The sequence below is a fragment of the Leptonychotes weddellii genome, chromosome 7 (assembly GCF_054177405.1).
Source record: "Leptonychotes weddellii isolate Sample4059 chromosome 7, ASM5417740v2, whole genome shotgun sequence".
Lineage (NCBI taxonomy): Eukaryota > Metazoa > Chordata > Mammalia > Carnivora > Phocidae > Leptonychotes > Leptonychotes weddellii.
The window spans coordinates 56,328,385-56,350,613 of NC_138375.1; the positions used below are offsets into that span (position 1 = coordinate 56,328,385).

A 22,229-nucleotide genomic window follows, 5' to 3' on the forward strand; every position below is an offset into this window, starting at 1 on the left:
GGGTCAGTGAAATCACAAGTACGTATGTTCCGGGACCATTTGCCCTTGAAAACCACTGGGTCTACATCCTGGGAACTACTTTGGTCTTTGAGAGGCCATATGGAATGGCATAAAGTTACTTAATCTGAGTCTTGGTTTTCCCTCGTATAAAATGGAAGTAATGATGGGACCTACTTCAAAGAGCTACAGTGGGGAGTCAGAGATGTCATGGATGTCCTTAGCACATGGTAAGTGTTCAGTAGGTGATTTGTTATTATCTTTGCGGAGGATTGTTTGTCCTGCAGGAACCCGGGGAATGAGGGAAAGAGAAGTCTCCATATAGAACTCCTCTGAGGCTAGCTGTGCTTCCAGCACTGGGGTGGTGAGGGTCGGGGCACAGGCTTTGTACATTGAAGCCCTAGAATAGAAATATGATGTACCAGGAAGCATGACCCAGGCATTAGTGAAAGCCTGAACAGCCCGGAGAAAGAAGGATGTTTAAATTATATCACCAAATGATCTATAGTCTTTATGCCTTGAATCCAATCTGTCCTAGCAGCCTCAGGACCACACTGGTCTGAACGTGTCTGTTTATGAGTCTGCCTTCCCCTCTAGATTGGTTGGTCCTTGAGGGCAAGGGCCATGTCATCCTTGGTTTCGTGTCAAGTGTGGGTATGTGACAGAAATTGATTTAGAGATTGGGCTTTTGATCCAAGGGGTCAAAAGACAGATGCCCTGGGACTTTTCCTGAAAGGTTTCTAAAGGGTCACTAAGCTGGTATGATATGAGTGAGGAGCCACTGGGGACCATCTTGGTTACCACAAAGGGAGAGCCTGCCTGAGAGTGATGTCAACCCAGAGGAAAGCAGAACTGAGACAGAGGCAGACGCCTGATGACATCATGTGAGCACCTGGATCCAGCCATTCCTGAAGCAAGGGTTGACCAGTTTAGTTGTGTGAGTTGTTTCTTAAGTTGTTTTTCCTGAGTTGGGTTTCAGTCTCTTAAAACCCAAGGAGTCTAGATTAGTATGGTCTTTCCCCACCTTTATTTAAAAAAGAAAAAGTCTTGATTATCATAAGATAGCTATGAAAATGTCCCCTGGCCTAGTAGAGGTAAGTGATATCTTTCAGAGGCACATTTTGCCTTAGCTCTGAAACAGGTACATCTAGGGTCTAATCCTTCTTCTACCTTGAAGGGACCCTGGCTCCCTTACCTGTAAAATAAGACCAACATTGTTGTGAAGAATCATCAAGAGAAGTAGGAAAATCATGGTTTCTTTAGCTTCATAAATGCAACTTCATTTCTCTTAGCCCATTGCTCCCCAAACTCAGTGTCACCAAACCAGGCTATTTCAGCAAGCCAGGAAAAACAGGCCTGAGCAGCTCCACCTTCTCCCTTCGCCTGCTACTCCTGATACCATGCAAGGCTCCACCCCCAGAAATCTGGGTCCTAAAGCCTGGTCTGGAGGAAGCCCAACCAAACTGGTCAGCCTGGCCTGGTCTCCACTGGAAGCTTGCAGGCCTTTATCTCCACCGTGACTAAATTTGGATCTCAAACTCAGACAATCAGCCTGGGAATTCCTGACGAATTCCAGCAAGCGTTAGCTGTTTTCATTGGTTTTTACAGAGACGGGAGATATTTTTTCCAAGTAACAAGTTTAAAAGCAATAATTTGTCATTAGAGAAAATTTAGAAAACGGGGAAAAGTCCAATAATACCATTATCCTGACACAGCCCCCATGGAGATTTTTGCTTCTTTCCTGTTGGTTATTCCAACACAGTCTTGTTTGGAGGCTGTTGTTTATTCGTTTGCTTGCTTGCTTGTTTTTACATCCACGAGATCAGAGTGTCTGTGCAGTTTTATATCTTAATTTTCCCACCATGTTTTGACATAAACATGTTCCCGGGTTACAAACTCTTTGCTGAGTGCCAGACGCAGTGCCTAGCACGTCACCAGCATGATCTCGATAATGCTCACACCCATCCTAAAATCAAGAAACCTTACGATTCTTGCTTTGCAGATGAGCAAACTGAGGCACAAAGAGGTTAAGTGTCTCTTCCAGTCATGGTGAGGACCGGGCTGTGGCTTCACGGGCCATACTATTAACTAGGTATACATCTGTATCACAGTTCGTTCAACCTTTCTTAGAGAGCTAGAGATGTGCATTGCTCCTGCCTGCCCAGCACTAGTTCTTCACTGGAGACTGCGATTTCCTACTCTCAGTTCTAGGAGAGCAGCTATTGGGTGGAGTTGAGCGCCTATGCTGAGTCTGGCCAATCAGAGGCCCGTATCTCCTTGGTCTCTGCGATTGGCTCAGGAAGGGACACGTGATCCAGGTGGGCCCACACAGGGAGGCTGTTGGCTGCGCCTGCGTTGTGCTGTGGCCAATTGTCTTCAGAACCTGCCTGGGAATGGGTCGCTGCAAAGGAGGGAAGAGCGAGAAGCGGGGGAGACCAAGTCCTGTTGCAGCATTTCAGATTCTGGATCCAGTTGCACCTGAAGTGGGTTCTTGGGTTCATGATACTGGACTTTGCAGTTAGCTGAGCTTTTAAATTCCCTTAAACCAGTTTGAGTTTGGTTTCTGTCACTTGAAACCGAGAGTTCTGGCAAGTTCACCATTGCTGTTGGACGTTAGGGTGGCTTATACAATTTTTCTTTACCATTATAAATAATGCTGCAATGCACATCTTTACATATAGAGCTTATCCTTGATTAGAACTATTTCCTTGTGATATTTTCACAAAAGTTACTTGGCAAAAGGATCAAACATTATCAGGATTCTGTGGACATTTTGCAAATCGTTCCCTCAAGGTCGGCAATGTTTTGTATCCCTCACCTTCACTCCCCAACAGTATGTGCAACTGCGATTTTTAAAATTGAGTTCTGAAGAAGCTTTCTTTTTTAACAAGCCAAAGTTGTATTTGTTTTTTAAACAGAAAAATTATGTTAATATAAAACAGATAAAAATAGACAAAAACCAAAACACACAACACACAAAAGCACAACACACAGGACCAGTGCAAACCCTTTCCAACCCACTCCCCCCAAGTTTTAAAACCTTTATTACAGATCCCCAAAGATTAGATTGTATTGGAGAAGTCACAGTATTGAATCAGAAAAATAAGAAAAGAGACATTTTTAAAAAGGTCTGTATACAGGTAGTGGGGGGATGGGATGAGAGAGTACACTTCATCACTCCTACATCAAAAACATAATGCAGAAGGGTTTCAGTGATGAGCACATATTTCTAGAATACTACTATGTATGCTAGTCCCCTGCCCACTTTCTAAAGTTGCTTTTAAAAAGGATAAAAAGTGCACAGACACTTTCATAAGGCACAGACAGATTGGTGTACAAGTCATTTCATTAGGGGCTTGGGGAAGACAATTAAATACCAAGAAATGCCACATGTTCCTGAGCAGGCATCCCTCTGCCAGAACTGGGGCAGGGATGGGATTGGGCAGGGAGAGGTTACTGCCTCTCGTTCTCCAAGACTTTGCACAAGCCCATTCTCAACTGGAACTGATGGGGCTCTCTGGGGACCTAGGTATTGATTCCAGCAACCACTCCCAAGCCTGAAAGAAGCAGGTAGCCGTCTCCCCATGGGTCTCCCTGGTGGGACCTGAGGGTAATCATCCAGCGGTGGGGCCCTTGAGGGTTCTGCCCAAGGCCATTTTGGCAGCAGCTCACTGACTACAAAATATCTGGCATTTCTAACGCAGAGGAGGCTTCTCAAAGCAGGCAGGAGGCTCTGGGTCAGGAAAGCAGTCATGGGCACTCACCAGAATAGATCCCCAAAGGCAACAGAATGGCCAAGAAAGCCCAAAGTATTCTGTCCCTAGCATCTCATTATCCTCTAATGTCTCTACCTCTGAAGGCAGAGCTAGGGTGCTGTCCTCTCTGCTCCGCATTCCCAGCACCCCATACCTAGTAGGCACGCAGCAGATGCTTGTTGAATGACTTTGTGTGCATGTATATGTGTTTTACCAAACCCCTGAGCCCTCGTAACTTGATTTCGGATTTCTCCCGTAAACCTTTAATGAGTGCCTACTATGTGCTAGCACAGGACCCAACGCTGGAGGGAGCAAATAAAAGTTTACAAATCCGTCCAGCTCCGGACTGTCTGCTCCCTGCGGCTCTGTCTTTAGGCCCAGTTCCCAACACTGTGTGCAGAACCCAGGCCATGCTGATGAGCGGGTGTTTAGCAAAATGTTACCGCACATAGAGGGGCAGCTGCCCTGGGCAGCTAAACCCCAGCAGCCTCCCAGTTCTGGGAATGGACTAGGAAAAGGGGCTTGTGTTGACTTGGAAACAGCCCAATTTCTCTGGTGGTTCAAAATAAGCAGGCACAAGACCACAACAAGGGAGTATCTTCTGGTCACCCCCTTCTTAGCCCTAGCGTCCCTGCCTGAGCGAGTGGCAGTGTTGAGGCCCAGGAAGGTGGTGGGACAACGCCCTCAGCCCCTCCACGAAGTTGTCCCGTATGTGCACCCCTGTGTCACCAAAGGAGGCCTTCAGGTTGGACTCAGGATCTCACATAGCTCAGCTCTGCCAGGAGAAGGCAGGCAGCGGGAAGGTGAGCCTGAAAGGAAGGACACTTGTCCTTCTAGGGTATGGGTGGCAGAGGGACCACAGCCTGGGGCTGGAAGCCTCCATACAGGCGCCGGTGCCCAGGCTCTCTCCAGGGGCTGCCCAGAGAAGTTTCAAGAAAGAAAACTCAAGGCAGTCTCAAGCTTTCCGGGGCTTGGGGCCAGGCAGCGGAGAGAGTGGGATTCAGCACCAGACACTCCTGGGTTTGAATCCCAGCCCTACCACCTACTGCATGTGATCCTATCACTTCACTCACAGGACCTCAGTTCTCTTACCTGTCAAACGGGAATAATACCGTGTTTTGTCAATTCTAAATAGCACAGCTTTTTTTTTTTTTTTTTCACATTTCAAGTCTCTGATTAGAATGAATCATATAGCTGTGGTATCTTACAGTTAAAATTCGCATTTTTTCCCTTAGCGGTACATAAAATGGTGTATTTTACAATCAGTGGTGTTTTAGATGTGACTCAGTGGGGTAAGACCTGCCTCCCAGGATTAATGCGTGGAGACGCCTCTCCAGCCCAGCGCCGAGGCACATAATGACGTGAAGTGAAAGAGAGGGGTTCCCTTTCCTCTTTCTCCCGCCATGTGAGGGCCATGTGAGCAGCTCCTCTATAGCACTGAATAAATCAGTTTAGAGCATCAGGAAATGTCTGGTTTTTAGAAGACAAACACCCCCTTAATTCCTCTTGGAAACAGGGAGGCTATTTATAGCAGCTGCGGAGCAAGTTAAACAGGCCACCAGCTCCTTTTGATCCAGGTAACAGGTCACCAGGAGCATGGCCCGGTCCACGTCAGGTCCAGGCCCTCAGTCACTGGTTTCCTGGTGGTGACTGTACATGACCCTGGCTGGAACCCAGGGGTGGGGGCAGTTAGGAAGAGCAAGAGGCAGGGGAGACCAGCTGCCTCCTGCTGGCTTCAAGGACCACCAGAGCTTGTGACTGGCTCAATCCGGTCAGTGGGCACTGCTGCCTGGAGAACCAGCTCTGGTGGGGAGGAGGTCACGAGTCCTTTCCCACATGGTCTGGGCCCATACATGGGGAAATTGGAAGGCTCCTGCTGGCCAAATGCAGCTGGGCACTGAGTGCTACCCAGCGTCTCCGGCTCTTGTCCTCCCCAAAAACTTCCGTCACAAGATTTAAAGGTGGGCATGTTTCCCAGATTCACTAGGGGGACAATAACCAATCAGGGGTTCTTGCAGGGGCAAGAGTGGGGGTTCTGAAGTTGAGATCAGGTCGGAACACTATGACCACTCCAGGCAGAGAAGAAGCAGTTGGTCCAAGACCTAGAACATTACAAAGACCACCTGGTCTTACAGGCTTTGATTTGATGAGGGCCCAGCTGAGCTGGGCTCTGGGCCCCCAGACACCCAGCACACGTGTTCTATGAATGCAGAAACTCTCTGAATGTTCTCCTTTCTCTGCCATCATCTGTGCAGCAGAGGAACAGATTAGGAATTGTAGTAAAAGTGTTACCTGTTCTTTGTAGGGTGTCTTGGGCTTTTTAGATGTTATGCTGGTTCCCTCGTGGGTTCTGGAGTAGGAAGGACAGATTGAGAACTGAGAATCAGAGAGGCCCAGGGGCTTCCTTAAAAGTACAGCACAAGATAGGGCAGAGGTTAGGCCCTGAACTGGGGGCAGAGCGGGCCTGGGCCAGCCTATCAGCCCAGGGGTGGTCTGGGAGTCTGCAGACATGGGCCTCGGCAGGGGTGTGGAAGTCGGGGACAGGGCCAGGTCCCAGGAAATGCCTGTAAATGGCCCTGGGAAGGGGGAGAGTCCCAAGGTCAGCGTTTTAATGTCTCAGCTCTTAACATCTTAATGATCATTTAACATCTTAGTAATCAGCAGCGTAAGGGAAGCTGAGAATCAGAACCAGTTGCAAAGTCTTTTCCTCCTACCACTTCCCCAGCAGGCTGTCCTGGTGATGCCCACCGCTGCTGGTGAATGCCAGGCCCGGGCTGACAACACAAAATGTGAAGAGCCGTCTGCGTGATGGGGTGGCCTTTCCAACTGCAGGTGAGTCACCTGCCTCCAGGATTCTTTCTCTCCTCCAGGAAAAGAGAACCTGCTGCTTGCCTTCTTCTTGGGGACAGCAAGGGATGGGACAGACGAAAAGCATCTAGAGGGACCGAGTCAAGGTGCACTATGCTTATTATTAGGCTATCTGAGTTGAAGGGGTGAAAAGGCTTCTGGGGATGACACCACCCAGAGCTCTCGGTGGGCCGCAGCACCCATCAAAACTCCTCTCTAGGACTGAGGAAGAAACTAAAAAAGCAAATTGTTCTTTTCTGTTCTCCACCCACCTTCCCCCCAAGGCGTTGCTGCTTTGGAGCTGTAAACAATGAGCTATTTTTTCCTTCCCTTACAAAATCTGAGTGTCCCTTTTCTATACCATCCAAGGGAGTTCTGTTTAGGTGCAGGCTTCATACATTCAAAACCAGCTGACGTTACAGCCCCAGAGAGTGAACAATTTCTAGTCACGCTACCGTCTGGGCTCTGGATTACACATTCCTTAGTGTTAAATAACCTCCCAGAGCCAGGATCCCTGGATAAATACCTATGCGTTCTCTCTCACTCGTTCTCTCACACACATTCTCTCTCTCTTCTCTGGCCACTCCCTCCCCTCACCCTCTCTCACACACACTCAACCCAACTCCAGCAAAAAGCATTGCACAGGGAATGCTGTTTCCCAGCCGAGAGGTCACCGAGGGACAGGGTGGTCTGCTAGGCAGTTCCTGAGCTTGCTTTTGGGACGGCCTTTTGGGGGCAAAGCACTTTTGAGCCAGAAGCAGCCCTTGCCTGGGCTCAGACCCCCAGGGCCTCATCTCCATGACTGTCACGCCTTGCCCACCATTGGAGAGTGGCAGATGGGATGGCCACTGCCCTTGGACTCCCTGGTGGCCATAGCAGTTGCCTGGCTCAGGGGGCCTTCAGAAAGGTGACCTTGCTCTGGCCAAGGCCCATTGGTGGGCCAGGCTACGGCCTGTAGATCTTAATGACATCCTTGATGGGTCGCCGGCAGATGGGGCAGCAGGCGCGGGCCTGCCTCTTGAGCCGTAGGCCACAGCTGTGGCACAGACACATATGTCCACACGTGTAGATGACTGTGTCCACTTCCCCGTCAAAGCACACCGTGCACTCGCCATTCTTGCTGCCTGCCGGCTCCGGTGGGGAGAACACAGGGGACACTGGGGGACTCAGCGGGGAGCTGGGTGCGGTCACTGCAGAAAGGGAGAACAAGACAGACCTTAATAATGTGGTTTTCACGTGGGTTCTGCTGGGGCAACCCCAAGAAGGCAGAGCTTCTATGGCCGAACTTGTGGGGAAGCAATTTTGAGAGACACCAATTTGGGGTTTTTCTCCTGGGCTTTGCCCCCTTCCCTACTCTCCCTCCCCCAAGCATCAAGCACCATGATCACCCTTTGGGATACAACATGGAGATTTCTCTTCCCTCTAGATGACTGTACAGCCGAGGAAGGAGAAGATGCAGGCGGAAAAGGTGGCCATCCTTGCTTAGCCTCAGGAAGGCTCTGGCGCAGCTGAAGGAGCCAGGCCAGCCACCAGCCCCTACCCCCTCTAGGGTTTATACCTCCTTACCCAGGGATGACTCAGATGCTGAGGAGGACTGGTTGACACTGAAGGCCATATCAGAATCGCTATCATCCTGGGAGCCGCTGAGGGACCCTGATGGGGACGTGGTCGCAGGGCTGGACTGCAAGGTGCCTGAAACCAGAGAGACTCCATCAGGGGTGGTAGAAGGTGAGTCCTGTTCTGCTAGTCCCTGGCTCTTCGCTCTTTTGCACCTTAGCTTCCCCGTCTGTCTAATGGGGGGATAAGAGTTACCTCCCAGGTTTCTGCTAAGGATTGATGGAATTGTACATGTGTGGTGGACACCTATTCTTTGCCTGCTCGGCCTCCAGTCTTGTTTATTTCAGAAACAGTACCAGGATTTTTTGTTGGGGCACTTACTTTACCCTCACTCACATGATCCAGGCCAGGCCAAGAAGAACTTCCACCCCTTGGTCTCAATGATGGTTTAGGTAAGGCTACATAACCCAGTGAAGGTCAAAGAGGTCTTCATGAGAACACTACAACTGTTGGGAAAGAAGGGGCGCATCCATTGGGAGGTAGGTCTGGCACTATAGAGCCTGCCTGAGAGTGAAGCCAACATAGGGGAAAGTGAGCTTTGGGATGGGATCCTGAGGACATGCTTTTAAAACCTCGATCCGTCTGTTCCTAAATCCATCCAATATACTCCCAGACTTTTGAGGTATGTGTACCCATACATTTCCCTTTCAGTTTAGGGCACTTTGGGGTTTTGTCACTTGCAACTACAAGATTCCTGACTAGTAGTAGTCAACACGAATGAGTTTTCTCCCTTATGTTCACTGCTGGTTCAGATAATAATGGGTTATTTCTTAGGTGAGAGAGATGTTCCTTCCCTTACCCTACTTGAGGATGGATGGACAGATAATGCAGTGCTAGGATTGCTGACAGGTAGAAATCAGGAGGGCAAGTCCCTGGCCTCCAAAAGAAGTCACTTCTATTCTACCTTCTCTTCCTGACCACTCAAGGACTCATCCTGGTTCCTCTGGAGGTGCTGGGGAGGAGGGTAAGGAAGACTGATTCTAGGCTTAGTTCTTCCCAAAGCCCCAGTGGGGAACTTAGGCAACTCATCTCAGGGTAAATGGTGACTATGTCTGGTCATTCCTTAAAAACAAAAACAAAAAAAAACAAACGATACCACCGCTTCCTTGTTCCTCCTCTGCCTGCAAACAGCAGTCATTGTTGTTACTACGTATTAAACATGCTAAAGGTGGCAGGCACCTGCTAAAAGCATTATATGCACCTCATCATTTCATCCTCATGACAATGCCAGGATGCAGGTAATTGCTCCCTCTGTACACAAAAGGAATCCAAGGCTCAGAGAAGGTCTGTGATTTGCCCAACATCTTCATGGCTGACCAGCTATGTGACTGGGACAGTCAGTTAATCTCTATGTACTTCAATTTTTTTATCTGTGGATGGATTAATGATTTCGGTTTCATAGAGGCATCAGGAGTATAAAATTGAATGAGATAACAGGAAATGTTCATTCTTTCTGTTACCATTTGGACTGCCTTCTTGAATCATGAAAATGGAGCTGTGCTCTCTGGGAACCTTCCCTGACCACCACCTCCATTCTACCAAATGGGAGAGAAGCCCCTCTGCAGTGGCCCACATCACATGGTGCAGCTCTCCATTCAGGTGTGTAAGTTCCTGCTGGGCATGGCCTATGTCCTGTCCTCTACCATGCTCCATCCTGGAGCCCAGGGCCTGGCCCACAGCTGGTGGGTGCTCCGTGTCTATTGGTGGCATGAATGAAGGCAAAATCATGTCAAAATAAGATGGTTCAAGCCTCCATCCCATTTTCTGTGGATGCTGTTATTCTGATGTCCTCTTTTAAGTGTAGCTGTGTTTACTTTTTCTCCTACAACTTAATATGCCTCATGTATATAAAAAATAAGTCATAACAGAAATAAAAATTGCACTGACCATTTACCGACTGCATAAAGCCTTCCAGGCCCTGACCCCAGTGGGAACTTAGGTCCTCGTTGGCAAAGTGTGGGCTTGGGAGCAGCAACATGGACATCCCTGGGACACTTGTTAGAACTGTATTTCGGGGCCGCCCCTACTAAATCAGAAACTCTAGGTGGAGGCGGAAGGGCGCTAATACGCGCTCAAGCCTGGGAAGCGGGCCTGGACTTCAGCGGTGCGACTCGAGCCACCCAGCGGCGGCCTGGCGCACGCGCGGTCGGTCGGGGAACTCACCGAGGAGGCGCAGCTGGCCGGCGGCGCCACCGCGCACGGCGAAGAAGGCCCAGAGCGCCTGCGTGGTGTCGACGCACAGCAGGCGGCCGCGCGGGCGCCCGTTGACGCCTAGGAGCACGTCGCCGCCGGGCCGCAGCGTGAAGCTGAGTGCGTCGCCGCCGCTCGGCACGGGCCCGGCACGCGCAACCACCCAGTACTCCTTGCGGTCGAGCAGCGCGTCGGGGTCGGCCGGCAGCTCCGCGGGTCGGAGCCCGCCCGGGTCGCACGAAGTGATGCCGAAGGCCAGCGCGCTGGGCGCCGCCAGCCCCGGGCGGCCCACCTCCACGAAGAGGCTTTCGCCGGGTCGCAGCGGGCGTTCGGAGAAGACAAGCGTGCGGCCGCCGTCGGGCCGCGGCGCGCAGGCCACTTTGCGGTCGGCGGACAGGCTCACGTCGGGTCCACGCGTCGCGTGGAAGCGCAGGTCAGCCTCGAGCAGCGCCGGCGACGATGCGGGCCGCGGGCGCTCGCGAGGCCCGCACGGGATGGCGGCGGCCGAGGCGTCGGCGGGCAGCGGGCCCGGGGCGCGGCTCAGCGCCAGGTGACCCAGCTTGGCCACCACCTGGTTGTTCTCGAGCTCATTGTTGTCGAAGTTGGCGGCGTCGTGGCTGCTAGGCGGCAGGCAGGCGCTGAAGCGGGCCTGGCTGAGGCGCGCGGGCGTCAGCGTGTCGGCGAATGCGCTCTCTGCGCCAGGGCAGAAGGGGGGCCGTGAGGGTGCGGGCCGCCGGCGGGGAGCCCCCGACACCCGCGGCCTCGGTCCCCCCACTCTCCCCCGCCCCCTCCCCACAGCCCCTCACTTTTTCTAGTTCACGTGTGTATTGATTCAAGAACCACAGGTGCACAGAATCTGAATAAGCACAATCCTGCTGGGCATGGCCTATGTCCTGTCCTCTACCATGCTCCATCCTGGAGCCACTTCTCTTTGGGATGGGCGGATAAGGCCCTTCCTCCGTTTTTCCTTCCTTCTTCCCTCCCTCCCTCCTTCCTTCCTCCCTCCCTCCCCTCCCTCCCTTCCTTCAGCCTTCCTCCCTCCTTCTTCCTTCCCCCACTCCAGAGGTTTTCTCATACTTTGGAAGATTTGAAAACCCTTTATTGTTGGCCTCCCCAACTAGAACATAAGCTCCAATAAGTGAATCCTTCTGCTCTTTATTTGTGGCCTTATATGACAGGCGCTATTTTAAGCTCCCTTCGCGTGTTATCTGAGTCCTCACACAACCTGTGAGGTGTGTTCTGTTATTACCAGCCATTTAACAAAGAAGGGAGGTGAGGCACAGAGGGGTTAAAGAATTCGACCAAGGTCACACACAAACTGGCAAAGCCACAACAAGAACCCAGGCTCTTCAACATGTGCTGAATCTGAAAGAACAGAGCCCAGTGCTGCACAAACATTGAATATGTTCGCTTTCTGCAAGAGATGGCCTCATTTTATAGGACAGAAAACTAAGTTTTAAGTCACCGTCATGAAAATATTTTTGAATAATTTTTAGTGGGATGGAAACATGTTCTTGATACTACATATTATATAGTTAAGTAAAAAAACAAAATAGTGTTTCATTTAGGTAATACAGGTCTTCATACTTTGGTAGATTACTTGTCGATTGTCTCCCCAACTAGAATGTGAGTCCTTGCCTGTCTGTTCACCACCACCTTCTCAGGGCTTAGCAGGGTTCTGGGCAAAGAACCTTCATTCTTTATTGTATGAATAAATGAATGAATGAGGTTTCTAGAAGACTGCCACTCTGAGTAACAAATCAGGGAAAGAAAGAAACAGTCACTAAAGTATTGTGAAGTTTTTTTAGTGATAAAAATATTCTCATTAATCATAATAAGTAAAGCAAGAAAAAGTGTTTTTCAAACTTCTCTAACTAGACTCCTCTAGCTAAGATTTGTCATTCTGTAATTTATATCATGGAAAAAACTATTTCTTCCTCTTTAGTTTTCCAAATATAAAATTAAGTCATAATAGTGAATATGCTTTTTCAAAAAGCATGCCCTAGCCCCTAGTGAGAGTCTGACAAGTTACTCCCTACCCCACCTGCAGAAATCCACAGGGCAGATTTTGTAAACTGGCCATCCACGTTCTGACCTGGCTCACAGAACTGTTTGTTTGGCCTACTGGTGTATTATCCAGTATTTCTACAATAAATACGTATATTACAACTCTTATCAGAAAACCCCAATATTTTAAAAAATCTTTTTCAATTACTAGTTAATAATGTGGGAAAACACCAATGATATAAATTAAGTGAGCAAAAGAAGATACAAAACAATATATTATTTGGTTCCAATGGTGTGGGAAATGTATGTATAGGATGCATAGGAAAAATACAGGAAGGATATACATAACAATGTGAGGGTGGTTATCTCTGGATGGAAATTTGCTTTACAGTTTTTAGATTTTCTCACTTTAGTGAACATGTATTGGTTTTGTAATCAGAAAAAAAAAGGCACATATAAAAGATTAAAATAAGGTTTTCTGTTTGTTTTTTTAAGACATTTTAGATAAGTGGATGTTTCTGGTATAGCATCCACTTCTGGTGGAGCCTCCTGGTGTGATGCACTCTCCCAGGGCTCTCTGTCCTACACATCCTGCTAGGCCAAGCCTAAAGGCACTGGCCGTGACTCACCCTGGGTCTCTGCCCTTGCCAACGTCTGCTTCTGTCCCCCACCCTAGTGCTCCTCCTCCTTGCCCAAACAGCTCTACATAGGAGTCCATCCTTCAGTGCAGCATTCTAATTAAGAGCATGGCCTGTGGAGATGGTTCAAGTCCTAGGTTCAGCGCTTCCTGGCTATGTGACTTTAGGTAAGTCACTTAATCTTCCAGAGCCTCAGCTTCCTCAGCTTAAAATGGAATAATCCTGGTCCCCCTCCTTCATGTTGTTACAGAGATGAAATGAGATGTTTTTATGAATAGTGTAGCACAGAACATGGGACAAAATAAGTGCTCAAATCATGTTATTATCATTATTCCTTCAATGTTTTTTGAACAAAATGTATAGAGCACTTGCCACGTGCCAAATGCTGTGCTGGGTGCTGGGTGAAGAGAGATGAACAAGCAGGCACAGCTCCTGTGTCCATGGAACTCCCATTCCAGTGGGAGAGACAGACTTTAATGAAGCATCGGACATAAAACCGTGTAAGTACAAACTGTGGTGAGTGCTACTAAGGGCCACTGTCCTGCACGGCTCTTTAAAATGAGCATGTTTCAGTGGGGGAACTCAGACTCTGAAAGGCATGGTGAGTTACTCCACGTCACGCAACCAGAGAGTGACAGAACTGGAGTTCTCTGAGTGTGAAAGGGAAACTTGGTCAGAAGTGAGGCCACAACGGGTCTTTGTGACAGTGAAGATGGAGTGAAGACCTGAAGGCCAAGGGAGTAGAGTGGTGCCTGGGAAGTGGGGTATAACCATTCCAGGCAGAAGGAATAGATTGTGTGAAGGAACAGCATTTCTGAAGTGAAAGCTTAATCTGCGAGTCTGGTGTAACAACATATGTGACAGCATTTAGCCTGATACCTGGCACACAGCAGCCCCTCAGAAAAGGTTGATTCTCCTCACTTATCTCTATGCAAGGAGCTTTGTCCCCATCAGGCATTGTCCCTGAGTGAAACAGGCCCAAGACAGCACAGTGCTGGCCTAGGCCTGACACTTCAGAATCCACCTCTCAAAAGATTCTCTGTGGAGAACCAGAAATCCCACAATACCAAGAGGCCCCCAAGGGAGCTTATCAAGATTTCCTAACTTCTAACCTGTGATTTGCCTCCAAACTCTCTAGACCTGATGAAAGTATATACAGATATTTTTTTGAGACCCTACCTACCAGATGCAGTTCCGCACATTATCCCTATCAGTCCTCACCACTATCTCATGTGGCTCTGTAAAGTGGGCACTTTTCATAGCGGGAGAACACCGAGGCTCTGAGAAGTGGAGCGAGTTATTTAAGGTTGCACAGCCAGGGGTGACAGTAATGGGATTCCTCCTTGGGCTATATGACTCCAAAACCAGATCCCCTGACCACTAGCAGTACTGCCTCCAAAGTTCACCTTTGTTCTACTCTTAGAGCTGCCAGCACGTGGACTCAGCCTCCAGCCAAATGGCTCTTGGGGTTGCAGTCCCCACGAGTCTAATATGATCCCTGAGAGAATGAGTCTGACAATTCTGCCCCCACCCCAAACATCTGAATAGCGGTCCCAGGCCAGGCACAGGGGAGACTGGGGTGGCTAGGATTGGCTCCACAACCTCCCACTCTCGCTGGGCCATGTCCAGAGCCTGGCTCTGGATCTGGGAGAAAGCTGGATTCTTTCCTTTCTTTCCTTTCCCTAGCTCTCTCAGGTCAAATATGTCTGGGACTGGAAGTAGAACAGAATTTATGTCTCAAGAGAAACCATATTTGTGTGAAGACAAAAGAAGCCTAGAAGAATTAGAGACAGAAAGGGCCATCCATCAGTCACTTCATTGTCTCCAAAGGTGATTCAGGATATGCACTAGAGGCAGAAGGGGCAGGGCATGCTGGCAGAATGGATGTAAGGCAAGGAAAAGAGGAATCAGGAATGACTCCTGAGGTTTTGGACCAGTCAACTAAGTGGGTGGTGCCCTTCAGTGACAGTGGGGATGGCTGCCTGAATGTTCAGTGTGGAATACTTTTTGGATGGTAGGAGGAGATGTGAGTAGGTAGAGGGAAGTCTGGACTTCAAGGGAGCCATCAGGGCTGGGAATATGGACTTGGGAGCCAACATCCTAAAGATGGGATTCAAGGCCTGGTGACAGGCTTGGATCATCATCTGGAAAAAGGGTAGATGGAGAAATGGTCTTGCTCTATGATGGCTTGTTAAACTCCACAGATGTTTTGTACACTTTTCTACATGCGTATTGTATTACATGATAGAGAAGAAAGCTGACAATAGAACCCTGGGGTTCTCAGCATATGAAGACAGGCAGGGAAGGAGCCAAAAAAGAAGCCAAGGAGGAGCAGCCAGGGAGGCTAGAGGAAAACCAGAAGCTTGTGAAGCCAGGAGGCATGAGCAGGTCAGAGAGGCAGGGAGAGACCACCTGTGCCAAAAGTGAGAGGCCAGGTAAGAAGAAGAGGCTCAACTCTGGATCTGGCAGCCTGAAGTCTGGTGAGATAATGAGGACAGCTTGGGAGCAGCCAGATTTCAGTGCATGAGGCAGGAATTGGATAAAATCATTGTGAGGAGGTACATGAGCTCCAGCTACCCCACGTGTCACTGCTGCAGCTAGGAACAATTTTCTTCAAAGTACCTGGTGGTGAACTTAACCCAGGAGAAGATGAAGGACTAAAATGCTGACAGAGCTACTAGTCATCAAGATCAAGTCCTGCCAGACAGGGTCATTGCTAATTGCATTGGTAACTGGTAGAGACCAAATTTTGAACCTCCTCAGTATCCATTTTTTCCTGTACATATTACAAAGCCCTAAGGAACATAAGTTGTTTTTGGTTCAACTTCGAGAGGAAGCCTTGTTTATAGTCCCTAAAAATTACAAGCTGGTAGTTCTATCATTGTTTGAATTGTATGACAATGCACCAGGCTATGGATCCATCCTTTCTTGTCTCCAGCTTCTGAACAGGTTCAGTTTTATATACAGCTGAATTCTGTGCACTGGTGAAACAAGCACACAGCCATACACAGTGTAGAATAAACATGGTAGAAAAGTCTTTGGGGGTTTCTTTCCCACTCCCTAAATTGCTATCCACTTTTACTGTTTGAATAGTAGAGTTAATGTGGAGAACAAAGTGTTTGACAAAGACTTGGAACTTATGGATCCAGATGCACAGCCTGGAGGTCAAATGCACCGCCAATTATACATGGCCGCATATCCATATATATAAATGGTATAAACATATGTGATATATAATTTATTACTGTTTCTACTCATACTTCTTTGTACATTAAAGAAAGTGGACTTCATTTTAAATTTCACATTAAGCTTTTAAAAATAAATACATATTACTGGGATGAGCTAAAGAGGATTGGGATGAGGGAGGTGGAGAGGGTGGCAAAGATATTTTTGAGAAACTTTTGCTCTGAAGAAAGCAGGGAAATGAGAAAGTAGCTGGTGGAGGAGATTGCCAATGGCGTTTTAAAAATATATATATTATTTGAGAAAGAGCACGAGCCAGAGGGATGGAGGGAGAATCTCAAGCAGACTCCATGCTGAGCACAGAGCCCAACATGGGGCTCAGTCACATGACCCTGAGATCATGATTTGAGCAGAGATCAAAAGTCAGAAGCTTGACCAGATGAGCCATGCAGGCGCCCTAAGGGTATTTTTTTTTTTTTTTTTAAATGGAAACCAGACCTCTTGTGTGTGCTCATAGGAATGGTTTTGTGGGGAGGGAGAAAGTGAGGGTGGAGAAAGGGACAAATGATAGGAGCAATGTCTCCAAAGAGGCAGGAGGGTACAGGAGCAGAGCTCCTTCAGCCCTGGCCACAGGAGGGCTTGCAGCAGGGCAGGGGTATTGGGGCTTAAGAAGGAAAGATGCAGATGCCAGGTCTGTGGGCCACTGAGCCCATGCTTTTCCAACCGAAGAAGGCTGGACCAGGGGAGACAGACCTCCATTGGACCCTGTCTGGTCCTGGATGTGACCTCAGTTTCCTTCTGCAATGTGAGGACCTTCACCCCTGTCTCATAGGTCTGTGGGAAAAGTTAATGGCAGATCTGTGGAATAACAATGTACTTGGCACTGTGCCTGGCACAGAGTAGGCTCTCAGGAGCCTGGGAAACCACATTCCTTCAGGCCACCCTGCCAGGCAAATGCCTTACTATCAGGCAGGGAGCCCATTCATTAATTTAGTTACCTACTATGCAGCAGGAACTATGCCAGGAACTTTACCTGGGTGATGTTTTCCAGTCCTCACTAGAACACTGTGAGGCAGGAAATAGCTGGCCTAGACTGGAGAGAATACATTAACTGCAAAAGCCAGTTTCCCTGTGCTGCTGCCCACTGAGGCTCTGGACGAAGCCACCTGCAGCCATTCCTCCTGTGTGATGTGGGGTGCTCACAGGTCCCATGCTGAGGCACCCCCACCCCCAGGATCCTGGGCCCAACCCCCTCCCTTATCATGACCACTTATCAGCTGGGTGACCTTGGGCAAGTCCCTGCCTCTCTCTAGGCCTCAGTTTCCTCACTTGAAGCATGGGGTGGTGCATTTGACCTCTAGGCCCTGCATCTGGATCCATAAGTTCAAGTCTTTGTCAAACACTTTGTTCATAACGCTAATAAAAAACAAACATGAACTCTAGCACCACCAACTGATAGGTAACCTTGGCCAAATTATCCATCCATGCAGGGTCTGCAAATGGGGATGATGCTATTTCCTGCCTCACAGTGTTCTAGTGAGGACTGGAAAACATCACCCAGGTAAAGTTCCTGGCATAGTTCCTGCTGCATAGTAGGTAACTAAATTAATGAAGGGGCTCAAGGCTTTCAAAAATGGCAAATGACTCCCTTACAAGGCCTATATAGAGCTACTATTTCTGGGTGTATGACATCCTCTCCCCCTTCTTCAGGTCCCAGCACCCGGCTTTTCTTCTAAGAGAACTGCCCCCACACCCACCTCCCAGTTCCACTGATTACCTTGAGGAGGAGGCCTTAACTTGGCCAGTCACTGTATCGCATCCTCCTGGCAATGGAGAGCAATGAGGCTAAACCTTGAACTTTAGCTAGACCTTGTAGGAAAGCAGCTGTCCTGCTAGATTTGTTAATCTGGTGGGATGAGAGACATGGGAATGGAGCTGCTGGTGCCCCCCCTCCCCCCCACCTCCAAAAGGGAGCCCAGCTGAGGATGATGCTAATAAAGATGACAGCAGGGCAAGAAATAAAGGCAGGCCAATATTTCAGGTGCTGTTCATTGGACCCCTGCATCAAGCCAGCCTCACAGGCAGTCGTTCCCCTGAATTTTCAGTCACATGAGACATTAATTTTTTTTTCCTTGCTTAAGCAAGATTGAACTGGTTTTTGACACTTAAAACCAAAGATTTCTGACAACATAGCCCGCAATGCCATGGCCTTGGACTGGTGTTGCTTATTTGGTCTGACCAGCCTTCTACCACTGGGCAAAGGAAGGACAAAGGGGCTATATGACAGTGACCACTACTGCGTTGTCTGTAAGAGGGACAGAGGTGCCTCAGGACATGGGGCCTGAACTCCAGAGCTCCAAGAAAGAGCTTCTCAGAGGAGCCAGGGAGAGGAGGGGGAAACTTGGCCATACCTGCCTCTCTAACTACTAATTCAACAGAATGTCATTTGCCTGGGCTCAGCCCCTTCTCTTTGGCCCAGAGGAGCATCTAGAGAAATCACAGGTTCTCAAGATGGCCCACTCCAGGATCCAGCAAGGCCATCCTGGTCTGTGCCCCAGAGAATGGTAAACCCCAGAAGCCACAGTACAGCCTTGTGGGAGAGTGTGCCCTGCAATGTAGTTTGCTTGGGTCGGGGGGCTGGTGGCGCCCGAGTCTGTCAGTGCAGGAGCTGCTAGGGAACAAGAAACCAGACAGATCTAAAAATGGGGCAAGTGAAAAAAGAACAATGGAGTGATTCTTTGCCCAGTCCCATGCATGTAAAACTCTTTTTTTTTTTTTTTTTTTAAATACTAAACACCAGAGTGGTGCCTATCTGGGCAGGGGAAGGGGTGAATGGGAATTTAGAGTAGGGGCTGGGGGTGAAGTAGAAAAGTCAAACGAGAGAAGGGGCTTTAGTGGTCCAGGGATGACTCCCATGCCATGATCTGACATGTCTGAAGAACTCAGCTCAGCACCCAGCAGGGAGGAGAAACAGGCGCCCATGCAAAGGTGACTGTTGTGGTCACAAGCCTGGCTATGCCCTGGGATCACCTGAAGAGCCTTGAGAGATCTAGATGCCTGGGGGCCACTCCCTGAAGTTCTGATTGAATTGGTCTGGATACAGCCACAGCTGAGAACCACTGAACTAACGACAGACGATAGACGGATGCATCTGGGTTCTAATCCTGGCTCTGCCACTCACAAACTTGGTGGTTTTAGGCAAGTCACTTCCCTTCCCTGAGTCCTGAAGTTTGGGGCTAAATCCCCTGTCTTGAGGAGAGAATGAGCAGGTCACAAGAGAAGGCACACCAGACATGGGGGTCTGCAGATGGACCCCCCTGCAGGAGGATGCTGGGCTAGGAACATAATTCCAACAAGTGAAAGAAATACATGAGGCCTATGAACCTTTTTCTTTCTGAGACGTAACTTTAGCTCAAGTTCCAGGACAAATAAAGGGTCCCCCTGTCCCACAAGACAGGGGGATGTTTCTCAGATGAGGGGTGCCAGATAAAATCCGGGATGCCCAGTGACATTTGAATTTCAGAAAAACAAATGCTTTTATAAGTATGGCCCAAATATTATATGGGACATACTTGTACTAAAAAATTATTTTTCTGAAATTCACATGTAACGAGGTGTCCTGTATTTTTATTTGTTCAATTTGACAAGCTTACTTAGATGATACTTGAGCTTGTTGGTTTTCAGTCTTTATCTACTGGTCTGAGAGAAGTGAGGGAGGGGTGAGGGGTCTCTATTCTGGAGTTTTCCATTATGGAGTTTCACAGCTGACAATCTCTAAAGGAACTATGTCACCTCCTTGTTCCTTGTGAGGAAAAGGAGATCAGAGGGCCCTGGATTGCACAAACACTGGCTGCCTTGTATTTATCCACTTGGTACCTTAGACACCATCATTAGAAAGCCCAGTTCTAAGAATTGGGAGAGGGAGATCCCACTTAGGATGGGATTTCTGTGGTTCTCATGTTGCCTCACCCCTGTTGCCAGCAACAGTAGGGTATCTGTTGCCTGAACTCAAGCCAGAAAAATCATAAAAGCTTAGCTTTCTTATTTTTATTATAACTTTTTTTTTTCCTGATCATGAGTCATTAGTAACTTTGGTGGTAGTGGTGGGGATCACCCATAATCCCTTTACCCAGATGTCCCCAATGTCAATTTACTCTTCCCCTGGGAAGGAAACATTAAGCTTTGATCACATGCCAGAAACTTCCCCATTATCTCATGTAACCTTCAGAAAGAAAAATTACTTTATTGCCCTTTCTCATTGTAAAAGCACTATAAGCTCTTCACACATTTTTTTTTTTTTTTTGGTCAAGTAACTCATAGATGTATAAAGAAATGAAATTCACCTAGAATCCTATCACTCAGAAATGGAATTCCTTTGAATCTCACTTGTAAACCTAGTCCTGTAGCACAGGGCTTCCTATCAACCAGCACATCTCCGGCACTGCCTGAAAATAAGGAAACTGAGGATCATGTCTACCACGTTACACCAGTATTCCAGGGGGTTCTCTCCCTTTCCTCCAAGGGGCTTGGGGCATTAAAGGGGGCTCAGTAAAAGTTTGCTAAGTGAACAAATGAACGGGGGAAGAGTCCATGACTCCTCAGATTAAGTCATCAAAGGTTCCTTCCAGTTTGTATTTTCAAAAAACCCTAACCCACTTGTGCAAGATTACAGGGTGGATATGATTTCTTGGCGGTTACCCCAACACATGGGCTATATGAGGGAGCAGGTGAATGAGGTGTGATTGTTTCCCTGCTCTGAATAGAGAGCTCCAAAACAGAGTGACAGGAGATCTAGGAGGCTTTAGAAACCTACATCTCTTGGAGGTGAAATGCAAAACCTTCTATGGAAAACTCGAGTGTGGGGCAATGTGGTTAAAATGCCCAAGTAAGGCCCCAGCATAACAGGGTGGGTAGCTATTCGTAGTCTGGTCTGCCTAAGCCTGGAATTCAGACATGTGCTTAGCCCCACATGCAGATGGGCAGGGATTCTGATTTTTTAGCTGTTATTTCTTGAGTACCTTCTATGTGCCAGGTACTGTGCTGTGTCCCTTTCATATACCCTCATGTCCCCCAACAATGCCAGGAGGTAATGCTACTGTGAACCCATTTTACAGATGAAGAAACTGAGACGGATAGAGGTTTAGTCACCTGGCCAACCCCACACAGCTGGCATGTCGAGAGCCAGGTGTGGAACAGAGGTCTGTGTGACTCCCAACCTTCTACTCTTAACCACTCAGAAGTTCTGCCTTCCTTCTTCTGGGGAAGGAGGGCACAACTGGGATGCGTGTCTTTTCCCTCCTTGCCCAATGGTGGTGTGGGTGGTAGTGGAGAGCAAGGAGCCTGGGCCAGAGTTTTCCCTCAAGGTGCAAGGCAGAAAAACCAGAAACAGCCCAGACATTCAGATCCACCAGCTATGGTACATCTATATCTTGGAATACTACTCAGCAATTAAAAAGGAACAAACCACTGATTCACACAGCAACAACATGGATGAATCTCAAAAATAATGTGCTGCGATAAAGCAGCCAGACAGAAATGCATATACACTGTATGATTCCATTTACATGAAGTTCAAGAATAGGTGCAACTAGTCTATGGTGAAAAATCAGAACATGGGCTGCCTCCAAGAAAGAGGGGAACTTTCTTGGGTTATGGCTGGTGTATAAATCCGTCCAAACTCAAACTTAAAAAACAAAAACTAAATCTGTATATTTACTGAAGGTAAGTGACAGGTAGGGCTGTGTCCAGATCCCCTGAGAAACCTGATCTCCCTTCACTTCCTCAGAAATCAAGGTTGGGCTGGCTCACATGTAACCTGTGAGTTCAAGAGCTAAGGCCACAAATACAAAGGTCAGTGGTTGCCAGGGGCTGGAGGTAGGGGAGAATGGGGAGTGACAGCTGAATGGGTATGGGTTTCCCCTTTGGGGTGATGAAAATGTTTTGGAACTAGAGGTGATTGTTTCCAACTGAATGCCACTGAATTGTACACTTTAAA

General features: G+C 48.4%; 1 protein-coding gene and 1 pseudogene across 1 annotated transcript in view; one reads left to right on the forward strand and one right to left on the reverse strand.

The window, feature by feature from the left end:
* Nucleotides 1-2,872: 2,872 nt before the first annotated feature.
* Nucleotides 2,873-22,229, reverse strand: part of NEURL1B (neuralized E3 ubiquitin protein ligase 1B) — a 38,774-nt gene continuing 19,417 nt past the window's right edge. Inside the window, exons 3-5 of the mRNA XM_006737154.3 lie at nucleotides 10,380-11,099; nucleotides 8,166-8,291; nucleotides 2,873-7,789 (exon numbers count right to left, since the gene is read on the reverse strand). Of these exons, the coding sequence (XP_006737217.1) occupies nucleotides 7,545-7,789; nucleotides 8,166-8,291; nucleotides 10,380-11,099 (1,091 nt within the window). The 3' untranslated portion in view covers nucleotides 2,873-7,544. The remainder of the gene's footprint in view (nucleotides 7,790-8,165; nucleotides 8,292-10,379; nucleotides 11,100-22,229) is intronic.
* LOC102731064 (cleavage and polyadenylation specificity factor subunit 5 pseudogene) lies at nucleotides 14,932-16,022 on the forward strand (annotated as a pseudogene).